Raw genomic sequence first — 20,789 nt, forward strand, 5'->3', positions numbered from 1 at the left:
CAGAGTCCATGGGGAGAAGTCTGTAAGTTATGAAATTCAGCTATTGTTTACGGATACTATTTGTTATTGAGAAGTATACAGACATTTTTTTTCGGGGGGGGGGGGGTGCTTGGGGTGGATTTCCATGGGGAGGGAAATTTCTGGGGGGGGGGGTGAATTTTCCAGGGAAATTTTTACACTAGGGGGATTTGAAAGAATTTCTATACGAAATTATTTTTAATTGTCTTATATTTTCTTTGCCAAATTTTTCATGGGGAGATGTTCCGGGAAATAATTTTCACGGAAAGCAGTATTTCTGGAGTGATCAAGAAACCGATTAGAGATTAAAGTCTTATTCAAATGAAAGAATGCAAAGGAGAATTTTTCAGACTGAATTGTGTCCGCAAGCAATCTTGCAGGGAGGGGGATTCTCAGCAATGATGGAACTGTGTGGAGGGAATTTGACGGGGAAGGGTGCACTTTTCGTTGGATGAGATTTCCACGGAGGAGTTTTCCGTGAGGGGGGGGGGGTATATCTCTTAGAGGGTGAGCTAGATTTAACGGCATTATTTGTAAAAATGAACAGAAATTAATCCATATATAAAGGGGTTCCCCTCCTCAATACCGTGCTCTTTACCCTAAAGTTTGACTGTTTGTCCCAATTTTTTAAGAGCGTCTACTGAAACAAGGGCTCCGTTTAATTAGAATAGGAAGCTTTTTTAAAAGTGCTAACAGCTTTAGCGTAAAGAGCAATGTATTAAGGAGGGGCCAACCCTTCATATACGGAATAAATCTGTAAAAATTAATATGCAGATTTTTATTTTTCATAGACGGTAAGCCAAATTCGAAGCTACATTAGTTGAAAAATGTCCAGAAATTAAATAAAAACGAGTTTTTTTTTTTGCTGGAAGTAAGGAGCGACATTAAAACTACTAGAACAGAAATTATTTCGTATATGAAAGGGGCTCTCCCCTCCTCAACGCCTTGCTCTTTATGCTAAAGTTTCAATTATTTTAAAAAGTAGAGTTGTGATAAAGAGTCAAACTTTAGCGTAAAGAGTGAGGCGTCGAGGAGGGGACAGCCCCTTTCATATACGGAATAATTTATATTCGTTTTAAATTTTAATGTCGCTCCTTACTTTCAGTTAAAAAAAACTTGTGTTTTTTATTTATAATTGATAAAATTAAGGTGGGAATAAGTATCTGATCTCAGTTCCTGACAGAAAACGATTACAGAGCTTGAAAAATGTCAAATTTCACCAAACAATAGATGGCGCTGATGTTTTTTTTGTCGACACTACCACCAGTTCCCACTTTTATAAGTTCCCCATACTTTTGGTCAATGCTACAAAGAACTACTAAACCAAAACTGAGAAAGACAATACTGTGAAGACATTATTGTTTTAAATGTCAATGTTAATAAAAATCAAGTATAAAACTATTTTAAAAAGGAAATGTCAATAAAAGTTAGCACTGAATTAATAGAAATAAGAATACTGATTTATAGCCAACAAACCACGTAAAAAGGTTTAACAAACAACAAATAATAAACTTACAACCTTGAATGGCGAAAATAATAGGTCCTAAAAACTCAGACCTTTGTTGCACCTTGTTTGCTGTCTTGTTCTGAAAGCTGAAAAAGAAAAGAAGGTAATGTTTAATTATGTTTTTACACTTTCGATTTTAAATAGCCCGACGTTTCGACAAAAAAGAGCTTTACAAGAGGAAGAAAATTTTCCCTCCTGCAATGGCCAGTTAAATACTAGCCATGACTCGGTAAGAAAATTTAATATATCTTTAAAGTATTTCACAAAGATCTTTACTACCAATTCACAATAAGATTTCAACATAACTCATTATAAAATTTCTTCCTCTTTGATTATTCCGAGAAACTAATGCATAACCTCCATGCAATTCCATACCCCGCGGCAGCTCTTTATGCTAAAGTTTCAATTATTTTAAAAAGTAGAGTTGTGATAAAGAGTCAAACTTTAGCGTAAAGAGTGAGGCGTCGAGGAGGGGACAGCCCCTTTCATATACGGAATAATTTGATTATTCCGAGACACTAATGCATAACCTCCATGCAATTCCATACCCCGCGGCAGCTCTTTATGCTAAAGTTTCAATTATTTTAAAAAGTAGAGTTGTGATAAAGAGTCAAACTTTAGCGTAAAGAGTGAGGCGTCGAGGAGGGGACAGCCCCTTTCATATACGGAATAATTTATATTCGTTTTAAATTTTAATGTCGCTCCTTACTTTCAGTTAAAAAAAACTTGTGTTTTTTATTTATAATTGATAAAATTAAGGTGGGAATAAGTATCTGATCTCAGTTCCTGACAGAAAACGATTACAGAGCTTGAAAAATGTCAAATTTCACCAAACAATAGATGGCGTTGATGTTTTTTTTGTCGACACTACCACCAGTTCCCACTTTTATAAGTTCCCCATACTTTTCTCTTTGATTATTCCGAGACACTAATGCATAACCTCCATGCAATTCCATACCCCGCGGCAGCTTGGACCAAACCTCCGGCCCCATAGTGCTGAACAGTGATCAATCAACTGTTCAACGGCAGAGTCATAAGCTTTATTCTTTTTCATCTTCTTGTACGATTATTTGGAGACGTTAAAGCATTATCGAAATTCCTGGCTCTGAGGCAGCTGACATCGAATCCCGGGCCCCGTATTACCAAGCATGGATTAATCCCACAGTGTCAACATAGAGTAGAAGATTTATTCTCTTCTGCTTCTTCTTGTTTAGATTATTATGGAGACACTTTCCCATATCATCACCGAAATCAACTTTCGAGCCCTGTGGTGGGTTGCTGCAGCTGAGATCGAAGTCTGGGTCTCATATTTACCAAAAAGAGAGGAATTGCGCTAAGCAGGACCTAAAATGTATTCTTCTTCTTGTTATTAAGACATTTTTTACTTAATCTCATCACAGAAATCGAATCCTGGGCCGTGCGATGGGTCGCTGCAGCTGAAATCAAACTCTGGGTCCCAGTTTACCTAGCAGAGATCAATACCACTGCGCAACTACAGGATCAACATTTCCTCTTTTTTTGTTTACATTGTTATAAAGATGTTTCCGCATAATGTCATCATCAGAATCTAAATTCCAGCCCTGCCGCGGGTTGTAGTTGTCCCGTATTACCAGGCAAAGATCAATCCCACTGCTCAACAACAGGAAAGTCCCTTTACAGTCTACTTTCTACACAGCTAAGGATTGATAATTAAGCTCTAATCGGACGACTTTAGCTATAATAAAGAAGACATTTTCAAATAAATAGAACTTCGGTGCAGGCTCTCGTCAGCTTTAGAATTGAGTTAAATGTTATTATGAACAGCTCCAACTTTAGCTATATCCCATTGTGAATAGGTGTTTACCGTTTCAAGAATTCCAGAAAAGACCAATATAGTCGTGTCCAACTGGTGAAGGTAACTTATGATTGGGTTCATTATGGTCTCGCTGTTATTGGATGGGGAAAACACTTCAGATGAGAATTAGACTGCATAAAAAATTACTTTGTCCTCTTGAAAAATATTTCATCTACATAACAAAAATAATGAAGAAAAGAAAATAAAGGGAAAAAATTGCATAGTAATAATATCGATCGCATAGAAAGATTTACTTAGTTTATGAAACACAAATATGCTATGCACAATTGCTGTTTTTATGCATAATAAAAAGCTGCGAAGATCTGCACGGTCTTGACTGTGGTGTATGTAACTAAACGCTCATGCAACACATCCTTAGCCAGAGGGAGACAATGCGTCTATACAGAACTTCAGAAGATTCACAGGTTTGTAGGGAGGTCACTTTTGTATAAGTAACAATATACAATTTATTAAGAACTTGTCGCAGGAAATCGCTCTTATTTCCACGCTCTCGATTCGTGTACGAAATTATCTCGAGGCGTATCTGACATAGTTATCATCACCTAGGGACATAAAAAAGCCCGCAACTCAGTTTCTTTCTATTTCATGAAAGTACTGCCATCTATTTCCATAAAAATAAGATGGTGGTAATTTATAAATTCAGTTGCTTCTTTTTTTTTTTTATAAACAATTTGATTGGTTCAAGTTGATGACATCTAGCTAAGTGCACAAAATTGTAAAAAATTCTTTGTGAAGCAGCCCACCAGGCGTCTGCACAACAAGTAATAACTTCCAAAATAAAACTGACACCTTTTCTCCTCCGCATTTTTTAACTCTAATTAGCCATAGAAGGCGCTTAAATCAGACATTTTTCATTTATGAGATAGAATCACCCCAGCTCTTTTCTTCATTTTTTCGGTATTTTATCGCAATTCATTTTAGTGCTGGGACATGGAAATTTTCTTGTCTTCTCTTTGCCTTTGCCGTTGTTTCTCAACCTGGATGGTAACGATACCATAAAATAGGAGTTGCAGCAAGCCTACAGAAATTGAGCACTCATATACCAAGTAATCTTTTATTTACTAGCTAATAGTTTACAATCAAATGTACAATAATATAAATACATGTACATGCCCATACAAAAATAAAACTTAATAAAAGAAGAAGCACGAGCCAATCAATAACTAATGAGATAATTAAGCTCAACTTATAAAACGACTTATAAAAACGGTTAAAATTATTATTTACTAAGAGATCTTTTTTTTAGGGGGGGGGGGGGGGTCACGACACTAAATAGGTTGAGAATGGATAGTCTGTTCGAAGGTTGTTTATGCCGTCCCAATAAGCCAAATTGAAAATTAGAAGAATCACCAGCTTTATTTTTAGAGGAAGCAATATTAAAATTCTCCCGTTGAGATTGTCCTCTTTCTCGGTGCACAAATTGAAATTTCATCTTCTTCCAGTTAGTTTAGGCAAAATTTATTGCACGAAAGCAATCTGTAATTTTATTCATTTGTTCCAATCAATTTTCTGTTGGCATATAGAAACCGAACTTCTAACTAAAAAAATATTTTATTTACAATCGAAAAACCGTTAACTATGCAGGAAATATCAAACAGTTCATGGTAACGAACTATAAGTAAGAAGCGACTTGACCTACTAGTAACCGAAACTCTAGAAAACAGAATTTTAATAACAACAGATACATCAAAAGTAGTGGGTTTTATACTTATTCCAAATATATAAAATCTATTAAGTTTAATTTTACCCATCAAAAGCTATGAGCCTGAGAAAATTTATCTTGATTTTCGAAAAAGGGGAGAAACACTCTCAAAAATTCAAGCGATATTAATGAAAAATCACACCATCAAATTCAGAATATTAGAGAATCCTACTGTACAGGTTTCAAGCTCCTATCTACAAAAATGGGGAATTTTGTACTTTTTTCTTGCCTGAAGAAATACCATGGATGCGTGTTTATATGTTTCTGTGAGTTTTTTATTCAAAGGGTGATCGTATCAAACCAATGGTCCTAAAAGATCAACAGAGAGCTCATTCGAACGGAAATCAGAAATTTTACAGCCCTTTTTGGGGAAAAAAAGATTGGAGAGCAACTAGCCCCCTTCCCACGCCCATTTCTTCAAATACACCTGATCAAAACTTTAAGATAGCCATTTGATTTAGCATAGCTTAAAGGTCCAATAACTATGCTTTTGGTGATGACATGACCTTCTATAGTCCATGAAGAAGGGGCTGTAATTTACACAATTTGCCCATGTTGTACTTGTTATAGGGAAATGTACAAACATTTTTCGGGGTAATTTTCTGTGGGGGGAATTTTCCGTGGGAGGCAAAATTTACGGGGGGAATTTTCCAGAAGAAATGTTAAATGGGAGGGGGGGAAAGGAAGGGGATTTCCTGGCATAATTTAAAAACGGTCAGGAATTTAATAATAAAACAAGTTTTTCGACCGAAATTACGGAGCAATATTACAAATTAAAACGAACAGAAGTTACTCTGTATAGGAGGGGGGGAGGGCTACCCCTTCCTCAAGCTTTGCTGTTTACGCTAAGGTTTGAATTGTTGTCCTGTTTATTTAGGAAAGATTACTCAAACAAAAATAACGTTGATTTGGAATGAGAAGTATTACAAAAACTTTAAGACTTTAGCGTAACGAGCGAGGGGACAGCGCAACTCATATGCAGAAGAATTTATGTTCGTTTTAAGTTTCAATGTTGCTCTTTGCTTTCAGTTGAAAAAATAGTTTTTTATTTAACTAAGAAACAGGTTCCTCTAAAACAGCGTCCCGAACAAGCATAAGAAATTAATAATAAGATTATTTCCACAAGCATTTATGAAGCAACACACAAAGGTTGTCAACTTTGTAAAAAAAAAAAAAAACATTTCAAATAGCTAGAGATTTTGCAGACTGCTGTAAATAACAATAATCTGTTACCTCGCAGAAACAATTATTAGTAAATTGACAACTAATAATTTTACGTTGGTACGAGAGAAGCACGCCTAGGATAGTAAAGTTTTTGTAAATAACAATAATCTGTTACCTCGCAGAAACAATTATTAGTAAATTGACAACTAATAATTTTACGTTGGTAGGAGAGAAGGAGGCCTAGGATAGTAAAGTTTTAATCATTTACCAAGATGGTAAAATTGTTCAGGTACGCATATACAGGTTGAGTAACTCAATACTCTAATTAAATTTAACTAATTCGGCAGTCTAGAACTAATTTCGTGAGGGTGTTATCCCATCAAAGCCATCTGATGCTCCCTTCAAGCGAAGGTTCAAGATATTCATAATACCTTTTGCTTAAACGGAGTAAAGAACGAGAACCATATTGACCATTCAATGTTACTTAGTGCCGCAAAGTATGTAATACTGAAAATATTATAAAAGAACAACAGAATATAGCTTAAAAAAAATATGGCTAAACACAGGAAATAATTGATAACTTTTTCAGTCACAAAAGTTTGAATTCGAGAATTGAAAGCAAGATGTAAGGAAAAGTACCCTTAAGCCAATTTGCTATTAAACTAAAATTGTTAAATCCGTCCAAAGCTAAAAATGCCCGTGTGCACTTTTCTTTATTTGAAGAAATCTTGATTAAAGCAGAGTTCTAACCACATACGTAAAAATGCCAATAATGCTTTTCATCCATTTATTAGTACATCCTTTAATATACAAACAAATATTCTGTTTATGCAATATGCGAAAAAACTTTAAAAACCTTTTTTTCAAAATCATAAACAGTTAAGTCCTATCTTCCTTACTGTTTTCACGTGAAGTTGGCCATGTGACGTCAAATGGGTAACCAATCAGGATGTACATAACTAGGGAAGTTTTTACCCCACCCACTCAAGGCGTACGTTAATTGGTCATCGGTACTTACGATGTTTAGTTAAGTTCTCCTGAAAACGGCAAATGAAGAAACGGCTTTATGACAATGCGGCATATGCCACAGACTTTGGGCATGATAATACAAAGTCAGATCCATATTTTGTTTATGAAGCTCGCCCTCTCAATCTTTTCCCTCTAAATACAATTTTACATGTGGTAGCACTGTGGTCTCTGTATAGCAAAGCAGTGCCTGGGTTTCGATCCCAACTTCCGCACGGCTGTAGACAAAGGCGACCAGTAGGTAAAATATACTCATATGAAACACCATTTGATTCCCTATGCGCCAGAGATAGCCCAGGAGGAACTTTTTTAAAATATACAATCTAAAATTTGATTTTGTCAAGAACTTAAGCCTTGCACCTACAACTTAGTAATTCTAGGAAAAAGAATAATCTAAACTCAGCTTACTAAATAATTTACGAGTAAACTTAACCCCATACATTTCGACAAAATGAAATACTGGTTAGTAGTCTTAATTGCATGTTAAAGCGAACGTTTTTTACGTACTTTAATATGAGTATAGGCTAAGACACCACCCAGGGTGCACACAATTCCAAGAATCTGATTTTGTTGGGGCCACTCGTTGAAGATGAAAAATCCACCAATCAGAGTGAGCAGAAACTTCATATGACCTGCCATATTATACCTGCAAAGAATTTAAGTATCACAGGAAATATACATTTAAAAAAATATTTTTGTTTATTTGAAATGGCGTCTCATTAGCAGTATGGTCTTATATAAGACAGTGACACAATGACACGGCTGTTTAATCTAGAAAGAAGAAATCGGTCTTCAAAGAAAAAAGCACTCAAATACTTGTGCCAACACAAGAAACCTTACCTCGGAACCATAGTTCTTCCTGTGCCTGTAGAGGCACTTAGGGCATCCAAGAACAGTAGCCAGTCTGACATTAGGGGTGCTACTGCCCTCACGTTTTCCCACTTGAGTTGCAGAGATGCTTAGAGACTTCGGGGGGTCAAGGGCGTAGCTACGCTGGAGGGTAGGTTGGATTCTTCTGAATCTAACTGGCTGCCATTGAAGGATAGCTTTGGAAGCCGAGTTTAGAGCATTCTGATAGCGTAATTTAGGTACCTCCATTTGTGGTATTTTGTCACGTCTGGAATTAATGGTTCCGACGCAAGTACTCGTCGCATCCGTGACTCGCTGTACTCAGTGGAGGTTTAGGATACGACGTAGGCAAATATTTTCAAATCTCAGTAATCTCTTCTCTGATTGCTGGTTAAGGTGCCAGTTTTCTGAACCGTAAAAAAGAACTGAGAACATATTGCTATTAAACAGTTCAGTTTCAAGCAAGTGGCAAGTCAAAATTAAAAGTAAGAAAAGAAAAAAGAGAAAAAGGTAAAAACGAAAAATGGTGAAATAGTTAAAAAATAGCAAAAGCAGTTCCAAATGTCTGTGGTTTATGTAACTCTAAAAATGCAGAGTAAGCTCAAACATGTTCGGTCAGGCAGCAGTTTCAAATTGAAGCAGGTAAACTATCAGGAAGTAGCTTCAAATTGAAGCAGGCAAACTATCAGGCAGCAGTTTCAAACTGAAGCAGAGAAACTCTCAGGCAGCAGCTTCAAATTGAAGCACGCAAACTATGAGGTAGCAGTTTCAAATTGAAGCAGGCAAACTACAAGGTAGCAGTTTCAAATTGAAGTAGGCAAACTATCAGGCAGCAGTTTCAAATTGAAGCACGCAAACTATGAGGTAGAAGTTTCAAATTGAAGCAGGCAAACTACCAGGAAGCAGTTTCAAATTGAAGTAGGCAAACTATCAGGCAGCAGATTCAAATTGAAGCACGCAAACTATCAGGAAGTAGTTTCAAATTGAAGCAGGCAAACTATCAGGCAGCAGTTTCAAATTGAAGCAGACAAACCATCAGGCAGCAGTTTCAAATTGAAACTAGAATGGAACCTAGAAGTGCTTAAGTTAGTGCAACGATTCCTTGACCCCATAACCAAAATGTTGTCTTACAGCAGAAGAAAGAAAAAATTACAGATCCTAAAGAGAACGCTTTTTATCAAAGGCCCAAAGGGTACTGTCTTCTACATTTATAAGCCATTTCTGTTTGTGATTACGATTGAGTTTGTGATTTCACTTTCAGTGTCTGGGACTAAAGCAGAAGAACGGGGCTACAAGTGCGAATTAGTTCTCTCATTGTTGAAGAAAGTTGACGTTTTCCTTTGCTCCCTTCTTAGCAGTGATTAATTTTAAAAAGTTTTTCCACAAAACAAGTTTTTCAAAGAAAAGTAAAGAGATCCATCAAACTAAAACAGGAATTAAGTCAAATAATCTTCCAAGCATAAAATTACCCCTAATCACCGTCAATAATAAATGAAACCCAAAACGAATATAAACTACAGTAAATAACCGATTCGAACTCAAAATGAGTAAAAACTAACGTAAGTAGTGCTGACAACCCCCATGGCGTCTCAAGACCAGAAAAAATTTGCACTTTGCTGAAAACAAAATACATTTTAAATATTTTCACTTTTTAACTTTATCAAATAAAAATTCGTGAAACTTTTAGGAATAAATATCTGTATATGTACATTAAATTGACAATCCACGGTAATTTTTTTTTTCAGTAAAGTGCAAATTATGTTCTGGTCTTGAGAATGCATGGGGGCTGTCAGCACTATTCATGTTAATTTTTGCCCGTTTTGAGTTTGACTCGGTTTATTTACTGTAATTTCTGTCCGTAGTAATAATAGTAGCAGTAGTAGAAGCAGTAGTAATAGGATGTAAATATTTTCTTTTTGTTAGTTCAACATTCCCCTCAACACGGCCTGTTATTTTCAACTTCACACGCCAAGCTGTTCCTAAGATATTGTTTTTACACCCTTTTGACAACCTACAAGCAGATGGCGTGTTGTGATTAAGTTCACCCCCCCCCAGAAAAAATTTCTTGAAAATTTCACCTTCATACCCTTAGGCATAGTAGTAATAGTAGTTATAGTAGTTGTATTTGTATTATTAGTAATAGTATTAAAAAAAATAGCGGTAGTACTAGAAACAGCAGCAGTATTAACGTATTGCCTTTACAAGTAGTTGGAAAAGAAGTAGTAGTTGAAGAAGTAGGAGTTGTAAATTTAGCAGAGATAGAAGTATTATAGTAGCGTGCACATATTAACTTTTGGTCAGATTATTTTCCCCTTTTAGCATTAGTTCCAACTTAATAACCAAATCAATTCTTGAGATATGTTCTTTTGCCAAAGTGCATGCACATAGAGTCTTTTCATTTAGATGAAATTTTCCCTCAATATTTTAAATGGAGTAGTGTGGTAGTAGCAGTAGTAGTATAACAGTAGAGAGGGGGGCGCTACTCCGAACAGCACACCAAATATGGGCATAGAGTCCCTAGGGGAAATGGATTTCTGGGAAATTGATTGCGTAATCGATTGGGAATTTGGAACACCTGTGCTGTCAGTCATTAATCAAATTGTTTCCGGGCAAAGTTTAATAATGTCTGACAGGTACTGTCAATCATTAATCAAATTGTTTCCAGGCAAAGTTTAATAATGTCTGACAGGTACTGTCAACATTTCTCCAGGAATAGATCCAAGTTATTAATGTCTTTGCCTCGGAAACAACTCTTTTGGTCGAACTCCAAAAGATATTAATAACCAAACGCCATGGAAACAGTTCTCCAAGAAACATCTTAGCGATGAATTGTTTTAGCGCGGGAATCAGGTTTCTTACTGATTTGAAATGCGTTAGCGCAGAGATGCCAAAAACAAAAGTAACACGCTGAAATTACGTTTAGGGATTATTTGGGCGAAACCGTTTTATCCATTTTATGTGATTATTTCGGCGAAACAGTTAGAGACATTTTAAAAGAAGATTTTAGGAAAGGTTTTAGAAGAGAATTTGAGGGTCAAACTCTGTGGTCGTTATAATACACAAGTTCCATTTGAACAGTGTTGTGAGGTCCTCTACCCCAACCCCAAAGGGTTCCAATCCCTCTACCCCAACCCCGCAGGAAGCCCCCGGTACTCCAAGGTCCCCCCAGCGCCCAAAGAGCCCCACCCCCCCCCCCGCCCTCCACCGACCCCCAACGGCCCGCCCCGGGTCCACAACGGGCCCCCGGCCCCCCCAAGGGCCCCCCCGACCCCAAAGGCCCCCCCCCGGTCCTCAAAGGTCCCCCGGGCCCGAGAAGTGCCACGGGCCAGGAATGCGCCGCAGGGGGATGCGCCGCGGGTCGGGGCAAGCGCCGCAGGAATGCGCCGCAGGGAAGCGCCGCAGGGATGCGCCGCTTTTTTGTTAGAGTTCTAGTTTACTTTAATTTTAGTTAAGAGTTTGATGTTTTACCTTTGAGTTTCAGTTAGAGTTCTTGTTTAGTTTTAGTTAAGAGTTTAGAGTTTTTAGCTTAGAGTTTTTGTTGAAGTTCTAGTTTAGTTTAGTTTTAGTTAATAGTTTAGAGTTTTAGCTTAGAGTCTTAGCTTAGAGTTTTTGTTAGAGTTCTAGTTTAGTTTAATTTTAGTTAAGAGTTTGATGTTTTACCTTTGAGTTTCAGTTAGAGTTCTAGTTTAGTTTAGTTTTAGTTAAGAATTTAGAGTTTTTATCTTAGATTATTATCTTAGAGTTTTTTTTGAAGTTCTAGTTTAGTTTAGTTATAGTTAATAGTTTAGAGTTTTAGCTTAGAGTCTTAGCTTAGAGTTTTTGTTAGAGTTCTAGTTTATTTTAATTTTATTTTAGAGTTTAGAGTTTTAGCTTAGTCTTAGCTTAGAGTTTTTTTGTTAGAGTTCTTGTTTAGTTTAATTTTAGTTAAGAGTTTGATTTTTTTACCTTTGAGTTTCAGTTAGAGTTTTAGTTTAGTTTTAGTTAAGATTTTGGTGTTTTATCTTAGAGTCTTAGCTTAGAGTTTTAATTTGAGTTCTAGTTTAGTTTAGTTTTAGTTAAGATTTTAGAATTTTAGCTTAGAGTTTTTTTGTTAGAGTTCTAGTTTAGTTTAATTTTAGATAAGAGTTTGATTTTTTTACCTATGAGTTTCAGTTAGAGTTCTAGTTTAGTTTTCGTTAAGAGTTTAGAGTTTTTAGCTTAGAGCTTTTGTAGAAGTTCTATTTTAGTTTAGTTTTAGTTAAGATTTTAGTGTTTTAGCTTAGAGTCTTATCTTAGAGTTTTTGTTAGAGTTATAGTTTATTTTAATTTTATTTTCGAGTTTTTTGTTTTAGCTTTGAGTTTCAGTTAGATTTATAGTTTAGTTTAGTTTTAGTTAAGATTTTTGAGTTTTTATCTTAGAGTCTTAGCTTAGAGTTTTTGTTGAAGTTCTGGTATAGTTTAGTTTTAGTTAATAGTTTAGAGTTTTAGCTTAGAGTCTTAGCTTAGAGTTTTTGTTAGAGTTATAGTTTATTTTAATTTTATTTTAGAGTTTAGAGTTTTAGCTTAGTCTTAGCTCAGAGTTTTTTGTTAGAGTTCTAGTTTAGTTTAATTTTAGTTAAGAGTTTGATTTTTTTACCTTTGAGTTTCAGTTAGAATTTTAGTTTAGTTTTAGTTAAGAGTTTGATGTTTTACCTTAGAGTCTTAGCTTAGAGTTTTAAATTGAGTTCTTTTTTATTTTAGTTTTAGTTAAGATTTTAGAATTTTAGATTAGAGTTTTTTTTGTTATAGTTCTAGTTTAGTTTAATTTTATCTAAGAGTTCGATTTTTTTACATATTAGTTTCAGTTAGAGTTCTAGTTTAGTTTTAGTTAAGAGTTTAGAGTTTTTATCTTAGAGTTTTTGTTGAAGTTCTAGTTTAGTTTAGTTTTAGTTAATATCTTAGATTTTTAGCTTAGAGTCTTATCTTAGAGTTTTTTTTAGAGTTATAGTTTAGTTTAATTTTATATAATAGTTTTATGTATTAAATATTAGTTTAATTTATAGTTATATTTTATTTTATCTTTATTTAAGATTTTATAGTTTTTAGCTTAGAGTCTTAGCTTAGAGTTTTTGTTTAAGTTCAAGTTTAGTTATAGTTAATAGTTTAGAGTTTTAGCTTTGAGTCGTAGCTTAGATTTTTTGTTAGAGTTCTAGTTTATTTTTATTTTATTTTAGAGTTTTATGTTAAACTTAGCTTAGAGTTTTTTTTTGTTAGAGTTCTATTTTAGTTTAATTTTAGTTGAGAGTTTGATTTTTTTAAATTTGAGTTTAAGTTAGAGTTTTATTTTATTTTTAGTTAAGAGTTTGTTGTTTTACCTTATAGTCTTAGCTTAGAGTTTTAATTTGAGTTCTAGTTTAGTTTAGTTTTATTTAATATTTTAGAATTTTAGCTTAGAGTTTTTTTTGTTAGAGTTCTAGTTTAGTTTAATTTTAGCTAAGAGTCTGATTTTTTACCTCTTATATTCAGTTACATTTCTACTTTAGTTTTAGTTAAGAGTTTTGTCTTTTACCTTAATGTCATAGCTTGGAGTTTTTATTTGCAGTTCTAGTTTAGTTTAGTTTTGTTTTATAACTTTTAAGTTTATATAATAGTCTTATCTTATAGTTTTTTTCTAGAGTTCAAGTATATTTTAGTTTTAGTTAAGAGTTTATAGTTTTTGTTGAAGTTTTAATTTATTTTAATTTTATTTAATAGTTTATAGTTTTATCTTATAGTCTTATCTTAGAGTTTATTTTAGAGTTGAAGTTTAGTTTATTAATAGTTAAGAGTTTTAGCATAGAGTCTTAGCTTAGAGTTTCTGTTGGAGTCATAGTTTAGTTTACATGTAGTTAAGAGTTTAGACTTTTATTTTAGAGACCTAGCTTAGAGTTTTAGTTTAGTTTAGTTTAGTTAAGATTATAGAACTTTATCTTTGAGTTTTTTTGTTAGACTTCTAGTTTAGTTTAATTTTATTTCAGATTCTGAGTTATTAACTATGAGTTTCAGTTATAGTTCTAGTTTAGTTTTAGTTAAGATTTTGGTGTTTTACATTAATTTCTTAGCTTAGAGGTTTTAGTTAGAGTTCTAGTTTATTTTAGTTTTAGTTAAGAGTTTGGAGTTTTACCTTAGAGACCTAGTTTAGAATTTTAGTTTAGTTTTTGTTAAGAGTTTTGAGTCTTAACTAATATTATTAGTTTAGAGTTTTGTTAGATTTATATTTTATTTTAAATGTATTTAAGAACTTAGAGTCTTACATTAGATACCTAGCTTAGAATTTTAATTTAGTTAGTTGTAGTTAAAATTCTAGAATTTTAGCTTAGAGTCTTAGCAGTGAGTTTTTGTTAGAGTTCTAGTTTAGTTTATTTTTAGTTAAAAGTTTAGAGTTTTATCCCATAGTCATATCTAAGAGTTTTTGTTAGAGTTCTAGTTTAGTTTTATTTATGAGTTTATAATTTTATATTATAATCTTAGCTTAGAGTTTTTGTTAGAGTTATAGTTTAGTTTAGTTTTAATTAATAGTTTAGAGTTTTTATCTGAGAGTAATATCCTAGAGTTTTTGTCGAAGTTATAGTTTAGTTCAGTTTTAGTTAAGAGTTTAGAGTTTTAGCTTAGAGTCTTAGCTTAGAGTTTTTGTTAGAGTTGAAGTTTATTTTAGTTTTAGTTAAGAGCTTAGAGTTTTTAGCTTAGAGTCTTAGCTTAGAGTTTTTGTTTGAGTTCTAGTTTAGTTTAGATATAGTTAAGAGTTTAGTGTTTTTAGCTTAGAGTATTAGTTTAAAGTTTTTTGTTGAAGTTATAGTTTAGTTTTAGAGTTTTAGCTTAGACTTAGAGTTTTAATTAGAGTTCTAGTTTAGTTTATTTTTAGTTTATAGTTTGTAGTTTTAGCTTAGAGTATTAGCTTATATTTTTTGTTAGAGTTCTAGTTTAGTTTAGTTTTAGTTAAGAGTTTAGAGTCCTAGCTTAGAATTTTAGTTTAGTTTAGTTTTAGTTACGAGTTTAGAGTTTTAGCATAGAGTCTTAGTTTAGAGTTTTGTTAGAGTTCTAGTTTAGTTTAAATGTAGTTAAGAGTTTAGAGTTTTACCTTAGAGACATAGCTTAGAATTTTAGTTTAGTTAAGATTTTAGAATTTTAGCTTAGAGTCACGGCAGAGAGTTTTTGTTAGAGTTCTAGTTTAGTTTAGTTTTAGTTAAGAGTTTAGAGTTTTAGCCTAGAGTCGAGTTTAGTTTTAGTTAAGAGTTTAGAGTTTTAACTTATAGTACTAGCTTAGAGTTTTCGTTATAGTTATAGTTTATTTTAATTTTAGTTAAGATTTTTATATTTTAACTTTGAGTTTCAGTTAGAGGTCTAGTTTAGTTTACTTTTAGTTAAGAGTTTAGCGTTTTACCTTTGAGTTTTAGCTTAGAGTTTTAGTTAGAGTTCTAGTTTTGTTTAGTTTTAGTTAAGAGTTTACAATTTTAGCTTAGAGTCTTAGCTCAGAGTTTTTGTTAGAGTTCTAGTTTAGTTTAATTTTATTTAAGAGTTTAGAGTTTTAGCTTAGAGTTTTTTTGTTAGACTTCTAGTTTACTTTAATTTTAGTTAAGAGTTTTATTTTTTACCTTTGAGTTTCAATTAGAGTTCTAGTTTAGTTTTAGTTAAGAGTTTGATGTTTTAACTTAGAGTTTCAATTATAGTTATAGTTTATTCTTAGTCAAGTGTTTGTTGTTTAACCTTAAACTATTATCATATAGTTTTTTTTTGTTAGGTCACTATTTTACTTTAATTTTGTTGAAGATTTTTTTTTTTGAACTCTGTGCTTCATTTGTTTTTCGCGTGTTTTTTCTTTTTTTATGTGTTTTTTTTAAATTATAGTAGTATACTAAATTTTTTATGTATGTTTCTAGTTTATTTTAGTTTTGTTTAAGAGTTTATAATTTAAGCTTAGAGTCTTATCTTAGAGTTTTTTTACAGTTCTAGTTTATTTTAGTTTTAGTTAAGAGTTTAGTTTTTACCATAGAGTCTTAGCTTAGAATTTTTGTTGAAATTTTAGTTTATTTTACTTATAGTTAATAGTTTAGAGATTTAACTTAGAGTCTTAGCTTAGAGTTTTTGTTAAAGTTGAAGTTTAGTTTAGTAATAGTTAAGAGTTTTGTGTTTTACCATAGATTCATAGCTTAGAGTTTTAGTTAGAGTTCTAGTTTAGTTTAGTTTTAGTTGAGAGTTTAGAATTTTAGCTTAGACTCTTAGCTTAGAGTTTTTGTTAGATTTCTAGTTTAGTTTAGTTTTAGTCAAGAGTTTAGAGTTTTTTGCTTAGATTCGTAACTTAGAGCTTTTGTTGAAGCTATAGCTTAGTTTAGTTTTAGTTAAGAGTTTATAGTTTTAGCTTAGTTTCTTAGCTTAGAGTTTTTGTTAGAGTTATAGTTTAGTTTAGTTTTAGTTAAGAGTTTTGAGTTTTAGCTTATAGTATTAGCTTAGAGTTATAGTTAGAGTTGAAGTTTAGTTTAGTTATAGTTAAGAATTTAGAGTTTTTAGCTTAGAGTCATAGTTTAGAGTTTTTGTTATAGTTCTAGTTTAGTTTAGTTAAGAGTTTAAATTCTTAACTAACTCTAAATTTGTTAACTTAGTTAACTCTAAATTCTTAACTATGACTAAACTAAACTTCAACTTCAACAAAAACTCTAACCTATGACTCTATGATAGAACTCTAAACTCTTAAATAAACTAAAATAGAACTATAAAAAAAACTCTAAACTATGACTCTAAGCTAAAAACTCTAAATTCTTAACTATAACTAAACTAAACTTCAACTCTAACTATAACTCTAAGCTAATACTCTAAGCTAAAACTCTAAACTCTTAAATAAAATTAAACTAAACTAGAACTCTAACAAAAACTCTGAGCTAAGACTCTAAGCTAAAATTCTAAACTCTTAACTAAAACTAAACAAAACTAGAACTCTAAGTAAAACTCTAAGCTAAAACTCAAAGGTAAAACGCTAAACTCTTAACTAAAAGTAAACTAAAATAGACCTATAGCTTAAAATCAAAGTTAAAATATAAAAATATTAAATAAAATTAAACTAAACTAGAACTCTAACAAAAACTCTAAGCTAGGACTCTAAGGTAAAACTATAAACTCTTAACTAAAACTAAACTAAACTCGACTCTAGGCTAAAACTCTAAACTCTTAACTAAAACTAAACTAAACTAGAACTCTAACAAAAACTCTCTTCTATGAATATAATCTAAAATTCTAAAATCTTAACTAAAACTAAACTAAACTAAAATTCTAAGCTATGTCTTAAGGTAAAACTCTAAACTCTTAACTACATGTAAACAAAACTGGAACTCTAACAAAACTCTAAACTAAGACTCTATGCTAAAACTCTAAACTCGTAACTAAAACTAAACTGAACTAAAATTCTAAGCTAGGACTATAAACTCTTAAATAAAACTAAACTAAACTAGAACTCTAACAAAAACTCTAAGCTAAGACTCTAAGCTAAAACTCTAAACTCTCAACTAAAACTAAACTAAACTAGAACTCTAATTAAAACTCTAAGTCTAAGCTAAAACTCTAAACTAACCTAGAACTTCAACAAAAAACTTTAAACTAAGACTCTAAGCTAAAAACACTAAACTCTTAACTATATCTAAACTAAACTAGAACTCTAACAAAAACTCTAACCTAAGACTCTAAGCTAAAAACTCTAAGCTCTTAACTAGAACTGAAATAAACTTCAACTCTAACAAAAACTCTAAGCTAAGACTATAAGCTAAAACTCTAAACTCTTAACTAAAACTTAACTAAACTAGAACTTCGACAAAAACTCTATGCTATGACTCTCAGCTAAAAACTCTAAACTCTTAAGTAAAACTAAACTAAACTAGAACTCTAACAAAAACTCTAAGCTAAGACTCTAAGCTAAAATTCTAAACTCTTAACTAAAACTAAACTAGAACTCTAACAAAAACTCTGAGATATGACTCTATGCTAAAACTCTAAACTTTTAACTAAAAATAAACTAAACTAGAACTATAACAAAAACTCTCTGCTAAGACTCTAAGCTAAAATTATAGAATTTTAAATAAAACTAAACTAAACTAAAATTCTAAGCTATGTCTCTAAGGTAAAACTCTAAACTCTTAACTACATGTAAACTAAACTAGAACTCTAACAAAACTGTAAACTAAGACTCTATGCTAAAACTCTAAACTCTTAACTAAAACTAAACTAAACTAAAATTCTAAGCTAGGTCTCTAAGATAAAACTCCAAACTCTTAACTAAAAATAAAAAAAACTAGAACTCTAGCTAAAAACTCTAAGCTGAGACATTAAGTTAAAACACCAAACTCTTAACTAAAACTAAACTAGAACTCTAACTGAAACTCAGAGGTAAAAAATCAAACTCTTAGCTAAAATTAAACTAAACTAGAACTCTAAAAAAAAAACTATAAGATAAAATTCTAAAATCTTAACCAAAACTAAAATAAACTAGAACTCTAACATAAAACTCTAAGCTAAGACATTAAGCTAAAATTCTAAACTCTTAACTAAAACTAAACTAGAAATCTAACTGAAACTCAGAGGTAAAAAATCAAACTCTTATCTAAAATTAAAATAAAATATAACTCTATCAAAAAAAAACTCTAAGCTAAAATTATAAAATCTTAACTAAAACTAAACTATACTAAAACTCTAAGCTAGGTCTCTAAGATAAAACTCTAAACTCTTAAATACATGTAAACTAAACTAGAACTCCAACAGAAACTCTAAGCTAAGACTCTATGCTAAAACTCTAAACTCTTAACTATTAATAAACTAAACTTCAACTCTAACATAAACTCTAAGCTAAGACTCTAAGCTAAAACTCTAAACTATTAACTAAAAGTAAAATAAACTAAAACATAAACAAAAAATATAAACTAATAAAGAAAACTAAAATACAATTTAACTCTAGAAACAAACTCTAATCTAAGACTCTAAGATAAAATTCTAAACTCTTAACCAAAACTAAACTAAACTAGAACTGTAACTAAAAACTCCAAGCTAAGACACTAAGGTAAAACACAAAACTCTTAACTAAAACTAAAGTAGAGCTCTAACTGAAACTCATAGGTAAAAAAATCAAACTCTTAGCTAAAATTAAACTATACTAGAACTATAACAAAAAAAATCTAAGATAAAATTCTAAAATCTAAACTAAAACTAAACTAAACTAGAACTAAAATTAAAACTCTAAGCTAATACTATAAGGTAAAACACCAAAATCTTGACTAAAACTAAACTAAAACTCTAACTGAAACTCAAATGTAAAAAAATCAAACTCTTAACTAAAATTAAACTAAACTAGAACTCTAAAAAAAAACTCTAAGATAATTTTAACCTAAAACTCTAAACTCTAAAATAAAATTTAAATAAACTATAACTCTAACAAAAACTCTAAGCTAAGACTCTAAGCTAAAACTCTAAACTATTAACTAAAACTAAACTAAACTAGAACTTCAACAAAAACTCTAAGCTAAGACTCTAATATAAAAACTCTAAATTCTTAAATAAAACTAAACTAAACTATAACTCTAAATGAAACTCAAATTTAAAACATCAAACTATTAACTAAAATTAAACTAAACTATAACTATAAAAAAAACTCTAAGCTAAGACTCTAAGCTAAAATATAAACTATTAACTAAAACTAAACTAAACTATAACTTAAATAAAAACTCTAAGCTAAAAAATCTAAACTCTTAAATAAAACTAAACTATAACTATAAATGAAACTCATTGTTAAAAAAATCAAAATCTTATATAAAATTAAACTAAAATAGAACTCTAAAAAAAAAAACTCTAAGCTAAAATTATAAAATCTTAACTAAAACTGAACTAAACTAGAACTCAAATTAAAACTCTAAGCTAAGACTCTAAGGTAAAACATCAAACTCTTAACTAAAACTAAACTAAAACTCTAACTGAAACTCAAATGTAAAAAAATCAAACTCTAAACTAAAATTAAACTAAACTAGAACTCTAACAAAAAACTCTAAGCTAATACTAAGCTAAAACTCTAAACTCTAAAATAAAATTAAAATAAACTAGAACTCTAACAAAAACTCTAAGCTAAGACTCTAAGCTAAAACTCTAAACTATTAACTAAAACTAAAATATACTAGAACTTCAACAAAAACTCTAAGCTAAGACTCTAAGCTAAAAACTCTAAATTCTTAACTAAAACTAAACTATACTAGAACTCTAACTGAAACTCAAAGGTAAGACATCAAACTCTTAACTAAAATTAAACTAAACTAGAACTCTAACAAAAACTCTAAGCTAAGACTCTAAGCTAAAACTCTAAACTATAAACTAAAACTAAAATAAACTAGAACTTCAACAAAAGCTCTAAGCTAAAAACTCTAAACTCTTAACTAAAACTAAACTAGAACTCTAACTGAAACTCATAGGTAAAAAAAATCAAACTCTTAGCTAAAATTAAACTAAACTAGAACTCTAACAAAAAAACTCTAAGCTAAAATTCTAAAATCTTACCTAAAACTAAACTAAACTAGAACTCAAATTAAAACTCTAAGCTAAGACTCTAAGGTAAAACACCAAACTCTTAACTGAAACTAAACTGAAATTCTAACTGAAACTCAAAGGTAAAAAAAATCAAACTCTTAACTAAAATTAAACTAAACTAGAAG

The 20,789-nt window shown here is 31.4% G+C and overlaps 1 protein-coding gene across 1 annotated transcript in view; it reads right to left on the minus strand.

Annotated features, from left to right (window-relative positions):
- Positions 1-1,382: 1,382 nt before the first annotated feature.
- The window catches only part of LOC148944655 (solute carrier family 35 member E3-like), a 100,597-nt gene continuing 81,190 nt past the window's right edge, over positions 1,383-20,789 (minus strand). Inside the window, exons 6-7 of the mRNA XM_089100187.1 lie at positions 7,780-7,918; positions 1,383-1,611 (exon numbers count right to left, since the gene is read on the minus strand). Coding sequence (XP_088956313.1) covers positions 1,570-1,611; positions 7,780-7,918 — 181 coding nt within the window. The 3' untranslated portion in view covers positions 1,383-1,569. The remainder of the gene's footprint in view (positions 1,612-7,779; positions 7,919-20,789) is intronic.

This window comes from Artemia sp. Qi Xiang Cuo, chromosome 14 (genome assembly GCF_049724085.1).
Source record: "Artemia sp. Qi Xiang Cuo chromosome 14, ASM4972408v1, whole genome shotgun sequence".
NCBI lineage: Eukaryota > Metazoa > Arthropoda > Branchiopoda > Anostraca > Artemiidae > Artemia > Artemia sp. Qi Xiang Cuo.